This window comes from Coenobita brevimanus, chromosome 86 (genome assembly GCF_032717465.1).
Source record: "Coenobita brevimanus isolate Jiangsu-jjx chromosome 86, ASM3271746v2, whole genome shotgun sequence".
Classification (NCBI taxonomy): Eukaryota; Metazoa; Arthropoda; class Malacostraca; order Decapoda; family Coenobitidae; genus Coenobita; species Coenobita brevimanus.
The window spans coordinates 30,155,954-30,171,399 of NC_137039.1; the positions used below are offsets into that span (position 1 = coordinate 30,155,954).

The following is a 15,446-nucleotide window of genomic DNA, read 5'->3' on the forward strand; positions in this document are numbered from 1 at the left end:
TTCCTGTAAACTGTACAAGAAATGGTATCGTCTTAAAATGTTTAACATTGAGAGAGAGAGAGTGTAAAGCATATGAGGATAAAGTAGGTTTATCTGGAGGTGATTGTCGTAGCCATCCTGTCAGAGGGTTCCCGGGGTTGAGCAAGGTATCAGAGATAATGATGATGCTGTATTTTATGTACAGTACCTGTATTTATTTACCTGATATTTTTTTATCAACACTCCTCTGCGGAGAGAACAGAAACAACATGACTTAAAGAATTCGAGTGGGAGGGAAGAGTTACTGGGGAGACTCCAAAACACACAGGGATAGTCATATCTAATTCCCCCCCCCCTTTTTTTCTCGATAGGGAGTGCCATTGGTGGTTAAGGAGTGGAGTATGGTTGCTTAAGCTGGGATTCTCTCTCTCTCTCTCTCTCTCTCTCTCTCTGGGGGCACGGTGGCTCAGTGGTAGGGCATCAAGCTCGTAATCGGGGGATTGCGAGTTCGAGCCTCTCCCGGGACTGCCGTGCCGGGAGTGGTAGCGCGCTCCTGTAACCTAGCGGGGCTATGATGATCCAATACAGGGTCTAGCTCGGGGGAACGCCATTTCTCCCATTTCTCTCTCTCTCTCTCTCTCTCTCTCTCTCTCTCTCTCTCTCTCTCTCTCTCTCTCTCAAGAAGGGGTATACTGTGTATGTGATAGAGTGGGTGGGTGTCAGCTGAAGGTGGCCATATATCAAGTAGCCCACCAAACCAAGTACCTGTCAGGTTATTTCCTCTCATTTCATGTAGCCAGGCAGACCTTGAGAGAGAGAGAGAGAGAGAGAGAGGGAGAGGGTATTTATTTACCATTATATCTGCTGTAGCCTATTTTATTTTCAAGCTCTCAGAAACTTTTTAAGGTGCTAACTTTGATGTCCGTTTCTACTCCCCCCCCCCCCAGTAAGAAGGACATTTGTTATCTTGGTTCAACAACTTTCTGTACGAAAGACGTGTTCCCAATGTCATACTGAAAGTAGCGTATTAATTTTGATCAGCGATTAGGTAATCCTGAGTATAGGCTTTACCCCAGTAAAGTGTTCATACCAGTATCATTTATTGCAACTATTGTGCTTAATTAATGTTTCATTGATGGTCTTTACAGAATTATGGGTAGTTTCAAGAGTAACTTACTGTACTCTTTTCACAGATTTTGTTTCCCTTTTGCAACGTAATTCACGTAGCTCACTGGTAGAATGATAGTATTACGGCTCAGCATCCTTTTGATAGCACTTTTTCATTACTAGCGTCATATTTTAGTGTTTATCTCATGATACAACTCATTATTCAAGATGAAGTGATGGAAGTTTAGGCCTAGTTAGTAAAGAAAAAAAAAAGTATAGGCTACATACCCTTAATACAACAAGGTAAAGTATTGTAATAAAAAAGTAACTTTAACAAGTACAGTATATTGATAAGCAAAATTAATATATTTCCTAGTGATAAGCTTTAAGTATGATTGTAATGTTGATTGTTCATTTCAATTGTACTTTTCTTTCATTTTCAGTACAAAGGGCCAGAAATCTCAACTATAAAGGAAAAAATGGTGAGTATCATTTTCAGTTTGTTTGTGACAATGGTGCGGAATTATTTATTATTATTATTATTATTATTATTATTTAGTGGTAGGAGGGGGCACTCACCATCCACTCACTCGATGTAGTGCTGCTGGTGACTGCCCTTTCCTCCCTTCTTTCTCTCTTTCTTTCCGTCCTCTTCTGTCTTTCCTTCATTCTTTCCTCTTCCTTATGCGTACGGGAGACTGCGCTCCCACTTCTGTCTTTGTTTCCTTCCTTCTTAACTCTTTCTTCTGCCTATGGGTGACTCTACACTGAGTGACAAGCCTGTACACCAGGAAACCATTTCCTATGCTGGGTGGTAACCAACCAACCAAATTATGGCGCCTGGTAGTTTAGTGGATAATTAAGGCGCTCCAATCGGATTTAGCCTGTGCAGGTTTATATCCAAGGGATGGTTGGGGTTTATTGCTCACGTACTGCCACTCAGGGAAGCGTGAGGCTGGTCACTCTCATCTTGAATGTCAGGACCAACTTGCCTAGTCCTGGGCTCCTACGCTCCTCATGGGGCAACACAGGTTTATGATGATGATGATGATTATTACTATTATTATTGCACGTTTTCCTGTAACCTAGTTTTAAGTTTTTACTGTAGCTAGTAGTAATAGTACAGTAGTAGTGTCTTTAGTACTGCCGCTATATTTTGCCAGTAAATTATAATGCCTATAATTTGTGCCACCATGTTATTATTGGGCCATTAAAACGGTAAGGTTGAGTGGGTGTGGTGCAGTATTGTTAATCGTTTCCCCTGTTACCTACTTAACAGTTAAAGGAATAGCGGATGGTTGGTAATGGTAATAGTAATGGTAGTAGTACTAGGGAATGAATGTTCAAGGATCTACTGCAGTAAAGGGTAGAGGGAGTCACCTTGATTGCAGCCTTTTCTCGTATTATTATTATTATTATTATTATTATTATTATTATTATTATTCAACAGTCTTAGAAATTGAAATGTATGTGTTGTTTTGGACTGATATTTTTTTACTTTGTGCTCTTCGTGTTCTTTTCTTTCATTTCATTCATTCATCATCCAATCCTACGTTGCCCCATGAGGATCGTAGGAACCCGGGACTAGGCAAATTGGTCTGACATTTCAGATGAGAGTGACCAGCCTCACTCATCCCTGAGTGGCATTACGTGAGCAGTAAACCCCAGCCATCCCTTGGATATAAACCTTCGCCTGCTCAATCCGTTTTGAGCACCTTAATTACCCACTAAGCCACTAGCTGCCGTAATTTGGTTACCGGTATATGGTTACCACCCAATGTAATAAATGGTTTCCTGGTGTACAGGAAACCATTTGGCTTGTCACTCAGTGTAGAGTCACCCATAGGCAGAAGGAAGAGGAAAGAGTCGATTTCCAGTTTTGTGCTAAATGTTTTCTTTACTGAGCTCTTTATTTTCTGGCAATTTTTCACTTTGTGCTTCAGTATTATTAGACTTGTTATTCATATTGTGCTCCATATTCAGTTTTTTGCATCGTATTTTGCCCATTTTCTGTTCAGTGCTCCATATTTCGTGTGTGTGTGTGTGTGTGTGTGTGTGTGTGTGTGTGTGTGTGTGTGTGTGTGTGTGTGTGTGTGTGCTGGCCCATGTAACGGTGCAGTGGTGTGGGTTGGTGTATTGTTATTGTGATGTAGAGGATGCAGCCATTATCGGTGGGAAGTGTGTACCCTTTCCCGCCATAACTCACCCACTCGTCTGAATCCTGTCACGTAAGGCCGCGCATGACTCCAGTATTTAGAACTTCATGACTATTTACTCCTGTGATTTACTCGGCTGGTTTAACACTCCCAGGCGTATGACTACTCACAGCTCGATAAAATCGCCAGAGGTTGACTGGAATAGAATGCTAGCCTCGACGGGGCTAACTTCTTACCTTGACAATGATCCGCCTAGCTATGTGTATCTATCAATCTTCTTATCGTCAGATACCTTAATTCCATAAGGGGTGGCCCCAAATAAAACTCCTTCACGTATCCCTGTCCTCTACCGTTTGGCTACCCTCCTTCCAACTCACACACCCCATTTAACTCCATCCCTCCCTCTCCTCCTCCTGCCCGTCCCCCTCCACCCCACTTACACTCCCGTACTCAGTCTCATATTCTCCATCCTTTCTACATCTACCACTGTCTTACAGTTTTCTAGACGCTTTATTAGTCTTGGGAAATACATAGGCCATTGCCTTCATCCTGGTCTCTAAGCCTGAATATTACTTCTGTTAGCCACAATAAGATGCACAACACGCCCTCGGGCTAAAGTGAGTATTGGAAATTAGACCTTTTTTATAGCCCATTCACTCTGAGCCTTGAGCTGTATATTACTACTACTACTACTGTTACTGCAACCGTTACTAGTCGTGATCAGTATCATCTTTCTTATTATTCACGATACGGATACGGTTATGTGAAGCTACAGTACATGTTGAATGTTTTCGGCGTATCAGATAGAGCGAGGATTCCGGGAACTTGAATGGTGAGTGAATGGAAGCATGGCCCATTGGACTGGGCAAATTTGGGCTGTCTGGACATAGCTACTCCTCACCCTGCCGGATGATGATGATGATGATGATGATGATTCATCTCGCTCTACATGTAAATTGTAACCCATTCTTACATACTATATATATATATATATATATATATATATATATATATATATATATATATATATATATATATATATATATATATATATATATATATATATATATATATATATATATATATATATATATATATATATATATATATATTTTTCTCGAGGGAAAGGCGAGAAGTTTTTGTTCTCTGAAGTTAATTGTATGTTCGTGAATTCCCACGTCCACCCTCACAAGCAGACACGATCAGTCACTGTCATTATTATTATTATTATTATTATTATTATTATTATCTTTAAGAACAAGGAAAAGTTTGCATAATATTTCCATGGTTTTTGTTATTTTTGAAAAAAGTCATATACATCCATCCTTCCATCCATCTTCCACTTATTGTTATTACTGTTATTACCTCAACCAGCAAAGTTGGAGGAGGTTATATATTAACGTATTTGTTTGTCTAGACGATATCTCCAAAAGTTCTCACTGAATTTCAATAAAATTTGGTGGAAGGTTGGGCCATGGACCAAGAAAGAGTTTATTAAACTTTGGGGCGGATCCAGATCAGAATCCTGTGTATAATATCTCCAGAAGTTCGTAATGAATTTCAGTAAAATTTTGTGGAAGAGTGGACCATGGGTCAGGGAACAATTGATTAAATTTGGGGGCGGATCTGGATCCTTTGTAATCTATAAAATATATCCATGGATCCGCAGGTATGCGCTGTGAGTGCTTTCTAATTGTTATTTTATTATTATTAGTTATTATTATTATTATTATTATTATTATTATTAGCCTCACCAAGAGTGTAGGCTCCAGGGCGTAGGCTACGTTGGGAGGTGCATAATTTGGAAGAAATGACCACATACTGAAAGATCGTAAGTTTGTGAATCCGGATACAAATCTCACCTGACGCAGGGAAGTTTCATTTTGGGCCAACCACACAACAAAGCTTCCACAGTGCGTCCGTGAGTAGTGTGTAATGAAGGTAGAGTGGATGGTTCCGAGGTTGTAATTAGCGGGGAGATGATTCATTACACGGTAGTGGGTTTAGCCGTGGTTGTAACGGTGACCATAATTTGAACGTGCGGTAGCCATTTACTTTCTTACCTCACGTCGCACAGAGAAATAATGAGGGAGAGAGAGAGAGAGAGAGAGAGAGAGAGATTCCTGCTTACAAGTTCCATACATATGTTTTGTTAAAATTATGTTTTCTTATTGCAATACTGTGTTGACTTTTCTTCCGAGAGAGAGAGAGAGAGAGAGAGAATCCTACTTACAAGTTCCATACATGTTTTGTTAAATTTGTGTTTTCCTATTGCAATATTTTATTGACTTCCGAGAGAGAGTGTCAGGCTTTTCCTTCTTGAGAGGTGCGATAATAGAGGACATAGGCTAATCCGCATCTAAAGGAAACTATAAAGTTACTTTAGGTTATATTTTGCGCTCGTTGCTACATGCCAGCGATTTATTTATTTATTTAGTTATTTATTTTTTGCACGTTGCTGCGTGTAGGTGATTTATTTACATGTTTATTGTTGATTTATTTTGTTTATTTTGGCATTTAATCACGATTATTTCTTTTTCTATTTTATTAATACAATCTATCCACGAATTAAACCAGCTTAGGGGAGACTAGTAATTGTCTGAGTGTTAATGTTTAGACGAAATACTGAAGTTAGATGGGACTGTGATGAAACAAAGATAATTATGGTGAGGGGAAGAGCTAGATAAAACAAGTAAAATGGAGTTACGGGAAGAAGAAAAATTTGAGGGTGAAGAGGAAGATGAAACTGACAAGAAAAATATAGATGGATAGATAGATGAATTGATAAAACTAGTGAAAAAAACAAAATGAGATTGTAGAATACGAGAGTGAAGTTAGATCAGACAAATGAAACCAAACGAGGAAAACGCAGCTGTGGTGAACGAGAGGGGGGGGGGGCACTGAAGTCCTAAGTCATTCCATTTTCCCACGCTGGTGCTTCTAGGGAATGTGCTTTAAGATTTTCACATTGGAGTGCGAAACGGAATCATAATTATTGTCTCGCAGGTTATTGAGCTGGGTGGGCCTAAGACATTCGTGCAGTTGTTGGAAGTATGTTTTGGAACCCGTTTAGGCATGCCAGGTTATCGGTGGTCGGGTGCATTGTGTGTTTGCCAAACATCAGTTGAACTTGGTTCCATCCGAAGGCACTGACCGCGTAGGTGGGGTGGGTTGGCTTTGTGGGTGGCTAGGTGGGCAGGATTGATAGGAAGGTGAATTGGGTGGATTTTGTGGGTGGGTAGGTGAATGTCTGGTTTCCCGCAGGCAAATGAGGAGGCAGGCAGTTGCTGTAAGACGGGTATTGTTTTCACTGGGTTTGTCTGTCTGTCAGTTAACAACGTAACGCGAAAACTACTGGTGCGATTTTGACCAAATTTACAGGGATGATGGGTAATGAACTTCTGATCACCTGATTAAATTTTGAGCCAAATTGGGCCAAGACCCAGGCTGTCGGCCCAAAAAATGTAAAAAAATCGGAGACGGGTTAAAATCGTTTTTTCGCCATAACTCCTTTCAAATTCGTCAGTTTGACATGAAACCAAAACCTAAAGGTACAGTTTTCAAATCTTCAACCTATAACATGCCTCATTACATCAGGGGGATCACCCCCAAGTTAGCGGTAGAGGGGTCAATGTAAGGTGGGTCGGGCCTGAAATTTCTAATGGACATAAACTCGTCAGTTTTCACCCGATTTACTCCAAAGCTGATATTTAACATCTTTGACTATATATCTTGTGTTTATACGTCAGCACTAAAATGATTGCCGGGGACGGGTTTGCTGTGCCTTGGCGCCGCTCCTTGTTTAATTTCTTAGTATTTGCTCCCCACCCCCCGGCTCTCTCTCTCTCTCTCTCTCTCTCTCTCTCTCTCTCTCCTTAGTCAGAGATTCTTTTTTTATTAGGAAATGATGGTAACATCTGCATTTCAGAACGCATATTACAGTATTGTTCTCAGGGTATTGTGTGTGTGTGTGTGTGTGTGTGTGTGTGTGTGTGTGTGTGTGTGTGTGTGTGTGTGTGTGTGTGTGTGACAGAGAGAGAGAGAGAGAGAGAGAGAAATACATTTAAAAGATCATGGGTAACAAGAGATCATTGCCGCCGTACAAGAGTAAAAGCATAACGAGGATAAATTATGTACATACACAGAACAGTAATACATAATGATATATAAATCATATAAAAACAGCCATCTTGTCCTTAAAACCCTAGCATTCCAAGTTTCTGTCAGTTGATGTGTGTGTGTGTGTGTGTGTGTGTGTGTGTGTGTGTGTGTGTGTGTGTGTGTGTGTGTGTGTGTGTGAGGTTTATAAAAATTGAAATGCTGGTTTATATATAGCACATGGTATTTCACCCAACCTCAACACACACACACACACACACACACACATTTTGATTCGAAAGAAAACTTTGCCCAGGATATTACAGCCCCTCCCCAGAGAGAGAGAGAGAGAGAGAGAGAGAGAGAGAGAGAGAATCCCTTCCCTCCAGTTTTGCTCCTTGCACGGAATCCAGGGGAGAGGAAAATACTTCTCACCTCCAGGGGGAAATGGCCAAAGAAAACCTACCCATTGCTCCAGATCCAACCTGAACAACAAAAGAACAGCGAAGTAAATTTGACTCCAGGCGGGAACGTAACGGTCTTGTATACTTCCGCTTTCCCTGCTGCCTGAAAAACGGGAATTACGGTCTTCAATACATCCGCTTTCCGTGCTTCCTGAAAACTGGGAATTTTAAAATATTTCCAGTATTTTCATTCTTTTTTTTTTTTTTCGTGAATGATTGTGGGGTTGTTTGATGTACCGTACTTAGCACTGTTCCCCCCTCTTTTTTTTTTTTTTTTTTTACCTGTATCATATTTATTGGTATGCTTTTCTCCCATTTACGTGCGTTGTGAATGTGGGGTTGTGTGATTACTTGGCCCTGCTCCATTTTTTTTTTTTTGTATCATACCGTATTTATTGTTATGCTCTCCTCACATTTACTTGTCCTAAATCTGCTGTACCTACGTCTTGAATGCTGAGCTGTGACGAACTAACATTAGAATATGGTGCTAGTCACGATGAAGTGGTATGGAAAGGGGGCAGTAACGAGAGAGTAATACTAGAATACGGTGCTAGTCACGATGAAGCAGTATGGAAAGGATGTAGTAGAGCCGTGGTATTGGCGTATTTCTACCACTGAGTAACGTGAAACTGGCTGCAAAAGGACGAAAACCACTGCCAAGTTAAGGAATGAATTATACTTCCAGACGATTTTACTTAGCTTAGAGGACGCTTTTCTTAGATATTTAAAAGTAGTCTTCATTAACGTACGTTTTTCTTGAGCGTAATAGACGATTACTTTCATCTTAAGAAAATCCCACATACTGACATGGTTAGCAAAATTATACGAGATGGGGCCAAGGAAAACAAGGAACAAGAAAGGAAGGGGGAGTGAAGAAAAGGGAAGGGAAGGCAGAGAAGAGAAACGCAAGGGAATGGAAAGTAAGAAAGCAGAAAGAGAAATTGAGGAATGGAGAGGGAAGGAAAGGGGGAAAATGGAATAAGGGATCGGGAAAGGAGAAAAATGAAACTTGGAAAGGGGGGAAGAGAGGGAGAAACGAAATCAACAAAGGGAAAGGAAAGGAGAGAGGAAACGAGAGAAAGGGAAAGGAAGGGAAGGAGGAAGAAATGTGAAACTGGGATAGGGAAAGAGAAGAGAGAAGGTAAGGTAAGGGGAAGTAGAAGGGAAGGAAGTTGTTTGTGGTGCCTTGTGGGTAGTCGTGTTGAGGAATAATGAAGGATAGAGAGAGGTAGCAGGTGGTTGTGTGTGTGTGTGTGTGTGTGTGTGTGAGAGAGAGAGAGAGAGAGAGTAACGATACCAGGTGATACTATGAAAGGGGAATGTGTTAAGGTACTGATTTTTTTTTTTTATGCAAAGAAGAAGGAACCAAAGGCCTGAATTCGGCAACATTGTTCTTTCCAAGAAAAAACAAAAAAGAAGATAACAGAGCCAGTGGTGTTAAGAGTCAGTGTAGAATCGTGCTAGTGCCATGGGTCCACTAAGGTGCTAGAATCAGGCTAACACCAGACTGTTTTGTTTAACCAGGAATATATTAGAAGCTAAGAATAAAGAACCTTGTATTAGTGGAAGAGGGTATGATGCATAATGTTTAGTGTAGGATTGTAAAGTCAGTACTTAAACGCGTAACTTCCACTAGCTCTGTTTTACATTCCTTTATCCCTATCCCTGCGCCACCCATTTCCACAGTGAATCATTATGAATAGTTGTATAAGTGAAATTTCGGTCTAGTGTATAACTTCATTTTCTTCCGCTCTGATATTCATTTTGCCTTAATTCTGTCAATACCCTCATTTGTGAATGATTGTATAATGTATGCCTAGTGAACAGCTGTATTACAGGTTTACTCTTTCTACTTTAACTTGGCCTGAAATTGCCATCTCTCCATCATGAATACTGAGTTGTGACAGATTAACAGTCAGGAAGAAGTGCTATGGAGGGGATGTTGAGGTCATTATCTTATTCTGCCATTGAGCTACGTGGAATTAGCTACAAAATGTCCAGAAAAAAAGAGACTAAGGAGTTCCGGTTGGGTGTATCACTTCCACACTCCCGCTTTGACATTCATTTGGCCCTGGTTGTACACACTCCACCCTTCCACTTCCGTGTTCACTGCTCCACCCTCCCCTCGTACTTCCACCTTGTTCACTCCACATTCCACACCCTTTCATCCTCCCCTTCTTTCTCCCCTTCCCTCTCTCCCACCACCCGTCAATTTTTTTTTCATTCTTTATCTGTTTTCCTTCCGCTCTGTATTTGACAAGCTGCTCATTCTCGTTTTCTTCCCCACCCCCTCCAGTCTTTTACTATTTCCGACTCTTACTTTTTTTTTCTCTCATTCTACGTGACCCTCCTTCCCTTCCATCTCTTTTCGTGTGTCTCCTCTTCCTTTTTTAATATACTTTTTCTCATCTTTCGACTTTCTCATTTTGCCAACTTCCCTTCCCCTTTCTGTTTTCTTCTCCCCTTCCCTTCTCATCCCTTCCCGTCTTATCTCAGTCCTTCCCTTACTTTCCTTTCACTTTCCCTCCTTTCTCTTCTTCTCCTTTTCCTCCCTCTTCTGTTTTATTCCCTTCGTCTCCCCTTTCCCTTCCCCTTTTCCTCTCTCTCTCTCTCCCCACTTTTCCCTTTCCATGTTTTCCTCTCCTCTCCATTTCTTTCGCTCTTCCTCCTTCTTCCCCTCTTCCTCTCTCCTCACCCCTCCCCCTCCTCACCTTCCTGCCTTCTCTCTGCATCCATCCTCAGTCCCTCCACTTATTCTCTCCTCCCCTTCTCCTCCTCCTTCTCCTACACTCACTATCCTTCACCACTCAGTAACATTCCGTCTCACTCGCTTTTTACTTTGCCCATTCTTCCTTCCTTCCATCCATCCTTCCTTTCTGTCCTTCCTTCCTTCCATCTTTCTTTCCTTCCTTCTTCTTTCACTGTCTTTTCATATCTCATATTCTCATTTCAAATCTCATTCATTTTTTTTCTCTCCTATCATCCAAATATTCCCAATTGAGTGTCTAGTGAAGCACTATATACGGAGCACGCTCTATTAAAAACGCCATCGCTCGGAAGGGGTCAAGGATGGTTAGATATCGGGATTTTGTGTGTGTGTGTGTGTGTGTGAGAGAGAGGGAGAGAGAGAGAGAGAGAGACCGGATGAGGGTGTGATAAAAGGCGTCGCCCTGGATTCCTACTCATGTTTCTTTTTGTTACTTAAATTTATCACTTGCTTCAATTTCCCCCCCTTCTCTCTCTCTCTCTCTCTCTCTCTCTCTCTCTCTCTCTCTCTCTCTCTCTCTCTCTCTCTCTCTCTCTCTCTTTCTCTTTCTATGCAGTCATACATACATGATCCCTGACCATGAAGGATTGTCATTCTTACTTTCTGTAAAACACACACACACACACACACACACACACACACACACACACACACACACACACACACACACACACACACACACACACACACACACACACATTGTTGTGTATATGTGTATGTGTGTGTGTGTGTAGTATTGCCTAATGTATGATATCATGACCTGTGCTCTATGGATGTGCTGTAGTGTTGTGTTGTGATCCATAATGTGCTCAAGTGTGTGTGTGTGTGTGTGTGTTTGTGTGTGTGTGTGTGTGTTTGTGTGTGTGTGTGTTTGTGTGTGTGTGTGTTTGTGTGTGTGTGTGTGTGTGTGTGTGTGTGTGTGTGTGTGTGTGTGTGTGTGTGTGTGTGTGTGTACCGTATTAAGAGGATATACACATGACATGACAGCCTTGAACACCGAATAATGTTGGGTTGGTTGGCCTTTCATGGTGCATTTATCACCAATTTTGCTCTCTCTCTCTCTCTCTCTCTCTCTTTTCTCCTCTATTTTTTTTTTATTTCCCCCTCTCTTCTCCTGTACTTCCCCTCTCCTCTTCTCTTAGCTTCGCTCCTCTGTTCTCTTCAAATTTTCCCCTCTGTCTTCTCGTCTGTTCTCTTATTTCTCTTCTCTACTTCTCTTCTTCTCTTCTCACTACTTCCTCTTCTCTTATACATTTAACATACTCTGTGCTCCTGTGTCGGAGTGGAGGCTTCTTGCGAGAGACTGGAGTAACTCAGCTTCGTATCGGAAAATGGATTGAGAAACCTATTTTTTTAACGCGCCCAGCTCTGTCACCTCCCCCCCTCTCTCTCTCTCTCTCTCTCTCTCTCTCTCTCTCTCTCTCTCACACACACACACACACACACACACACACACACACACACACACACACACACACACACACACACACACACACACACACTCCACCTCACCCTCCTTCAGCCGTATGGACAAAGGGTGATAGTGTGAAAGGTGACGTGTCCCAACGCCGTTTTGCTATATGTGCCGTTCATATCGAAGGGAGAGGGGGAGGGGGAAGGGAGAGGGGAGAAGAAAGTAGTAATGGATGGGGAAAAGAGTGGGGAAAAGCATAGGCAAAAGGGTAGGGGTTAGGAAAAGGGTAACAGCGGAAGGGAGAGAGAGGAGTGGTAAATGAGGGAGAGGATGAGGTAAGATAGCGGATGAGGGGAGAGAGTGGAGGAGTATAATGGATAGGTAAAAGGGCAGGGGTTAGGAAAAGGGTAACAGCAAGGGGGAGAAGGAGAGAAGTGGTAAATGAGGGAGAGGGTGGGGAATGAACGCGGATTAGGGGAGAAGGTGGAGGAGTCGAAGGATTACCTGTATGTGAAGGGGTAGGAAGGTGTTATCAGTGTGATGTGGTTGACTCATGCAGGACTGGCATTTAGCTTAAGGACGACGGCTGACGACTTGCATGTTTTTACTTTTTCGGCTTATGGTAGACGATTTTGCTCGCCTAAGTAAAACCTCCAGTTATCCTGTAGTGAAAAGTAGTTTGGATAACTATTTAGCTTTTGTCATTCTATTAAGCATATATCAACCTTATTCAGAGCCAAATAATAAATAACCTGATGTCTTGGATCAAAACCACGAAGCATACTGCAACAGCGCATCTTTGTTATTTATGTAATGTTATTTCAGGGAGATATTTCCAGTCGTCCTTGACCAGTTTTTGTATATAACTGCATTGTAGTCGTTCTCACGATTTCCTACCGGACTTTGGCTGGAAGGAATGGATGAAATTCAAGTTACAGTAATATTGAGACCACATGTGATGATGGTTGTGGGTGGTGGTGGTAATGATGATACATGCTTTCCTTTGTACCCCTTTGTTCTAGAGGGATGTACCTACCAGTAATATTGAGCCATGCAGCAGGGAATGTGCGAGAGAAGACAGGGTACAGTATTACAAGGACAGAGAGAGTGGAGGGAAGGCAGGAAGCATAGGAGTCGGTGGGGAGAAGGGGGAGTTGGGAAGAGTGAGGGTAGGGGAACGGATATGGGGAGAAGAGGGCGAGAGTGAAGGGAAGGGGTGTAGGAAGAAGGGAGGAGGGGAGATAAGGGTAGTAAGAGGAGAGAAGGAAAGGGATGGGGGAGGGAGTGGAAGGGAAAGAAGGAAGGGTGATTGAAAGAGCGTAGGAAGGAAAGAGAGAGGATGGGTGGAGGGAGAGAGTACATGGAGGGGGTTGATTGTTTGTGAGAGAGGGAGGGGAAAGTGCAAAGGTATGAGCTACAAGGATATATCATGTGTTTGGGGGAAGGAGGTGAGAGGAGGAGGGGTTGGAAGAGGTAAGGGGAGTGAAAGTGTGTGAAGAGTGGAAGAGGTAAGGAGGGTAAAGGTGTGTGAAAGTGAGGAGGAGAGAGGAGGGTTAGGGAAGAGCAAGGGAGAGGAACGGGGGGAGGGGATCAGAGAGGGGAAAGTTCAAAAGACATGAGAAGGAAGGACGGTAGAGGAGGAGAGAAACAGAAGGAGGGACAATGTGGAGAGAGGGAGGGAGGGAGGAAATTCCACAAGTGTGGGAAGGAACAAAAATAAACAGGAGGTGTGAATTGGAGAGAGAGAGGGGGGGGGGGGAGGGCATGGTGTGAGAGAGATTGATAAAGGGAATAAGGTGAAGGGGAGTGAAAGAGGGTGAAGGAGAACCAGAAAGGAAGAGAAAAGAAATCTCGGTTTAGAAAAATATTAAGTGCGTGTGATATATATACAGTATATATACACCCTTCGCGGGATTAGGGCGTTGGGCTATAGATACATAGATAGATAGATATATACATATATATATATATATATATATATATATATATATATATATATATGTATATATATGTATATATATATAGAGAGAGAGAGAGAGAGAGAGAGATGGGGTGAAAAAGTGAGGGAAAGTGACTTAAGTGTAGTGGCATATCCTGATAACCTTGACCAAAGCACTCACAAACACACATCTACCCCTCTCCTCGGATTCATCCTTTCTCCTCTCCATTCATCCTACCTCGCTCTGCCTCCCTCAATATACATCCGCCCTCCTTCTCCAGCCATCCTTTCTTTATTTCCATGCATACATGATCCATCCTTTACCTCCTCAACCCCTCCTTCCCTCCCTGTCTGTCCTTTTTCCTCCTCCTCTTCATCCTCTCCCTCTCATCTTCACACCTCTTCCTTCCTCCCGTCCCTCCCACTCGTCCTATCATTCCTTCCTGCCTCCCATCTTTCCCCACTCAAGGTTAACTATCTCCTCCCCACTCCATGCGCAGTCATCCTTTCCTTTCCCTCTCACTTCATACTCGTATCACCTACACTCCTTCCATCTACACCTCACGTCCCACTCCTTTCTCAACGCACCCCTCCTTCCCTCTGTCACCTCTCATCCTTTTAGCTCACCCCTCGTTTCCTCTCTCACCTCTCACCCATTTCTCAGCTCACCCCTCGTTCCCTGTCTCACCTCTCGTCCCATTCTCAGCTCACCCCTCTTCCTCCCTCACCTCTTACCCTTTCTCAGCTCACCCCTCGTCACTCCCTCACCTCCCACCCCTGTCTCAGCTCACCCCCCCCCTCTTCACCTTGACTACCCTCACCCTTTCGCCATATGTGGCTGAAGACAATGTATTATCACTTGTTCATATCTTATTATAAGCCTCTCTCTCTCTCTCTCTCTCTCTCTCTCTCTCTCTCTCTCTCTCTCTCTCTCTCTCTCTCTCTCACGCACCTTGACTCACCCTCACCCCTCCATCATATACACTTCAAAAACAACCCAGTCACCTCGTTCAAGCCTAAGAACAGTGTAATTATCTTCAAGCGTAATTAAGACATCATTATTGAGCCTAATTTAGTCCCTCATAATTCATTTGATTATAAGTAAAGGAGGAACAAAAATGAGCCGATTTATTGGGTTTTCATTTATTTTCCATTAATATATTGTACTTGTTTATTACCTGTTAGTGGGAAATAAGATGATGATGATGGTGGTAATGGGTCTCTCTCTCTCTCTCTCTCTCTCTCTCTCTCTCTCTCTCTCTCTCTCTCTCTCTCTCTCTCCGTGCTGTGTGTGTGTGTGTGTGTGTGTGTGTAACGGAGAGATCAGAGGGCAGCCTTATAACATGAGTGGTTTCATGGTCGCCAAGTTAGAGAGAGAGTTGAGTTTATCTGTTGTACAGACACACACACACACACACACACACACACACACACACACACACACACACACACACACACACACACACACACACACACACACACACACACACACCAAATTTCCATACGGACTTTCTCACCCTGC

The 15,446-nt window shown here is 42.6% G+C and overlaps 1 protein-coding gene across 1 annotated transcript in view; it reads left to right on the forward strand.

Moving 5' to 3' along the window:
* Positions 1-15,446, forward strand: part of Rip11 (Rab11 interacting protein) — a 76,038-nt gene that overhangs the window by 9,365 nt on the left and 51,227 nt on the right. Inside the window, exon 2 of the mRNA XM_080280810.1 lies at positions 1,530-1,568. Within this exon, the coding sequence (XP_080136936.1) occupies positions 1,530-1,568 (39 nt within the window). The remainder of the gene's footprint in view (positions 1-1,529; positions 1,569-15,446) is intronic.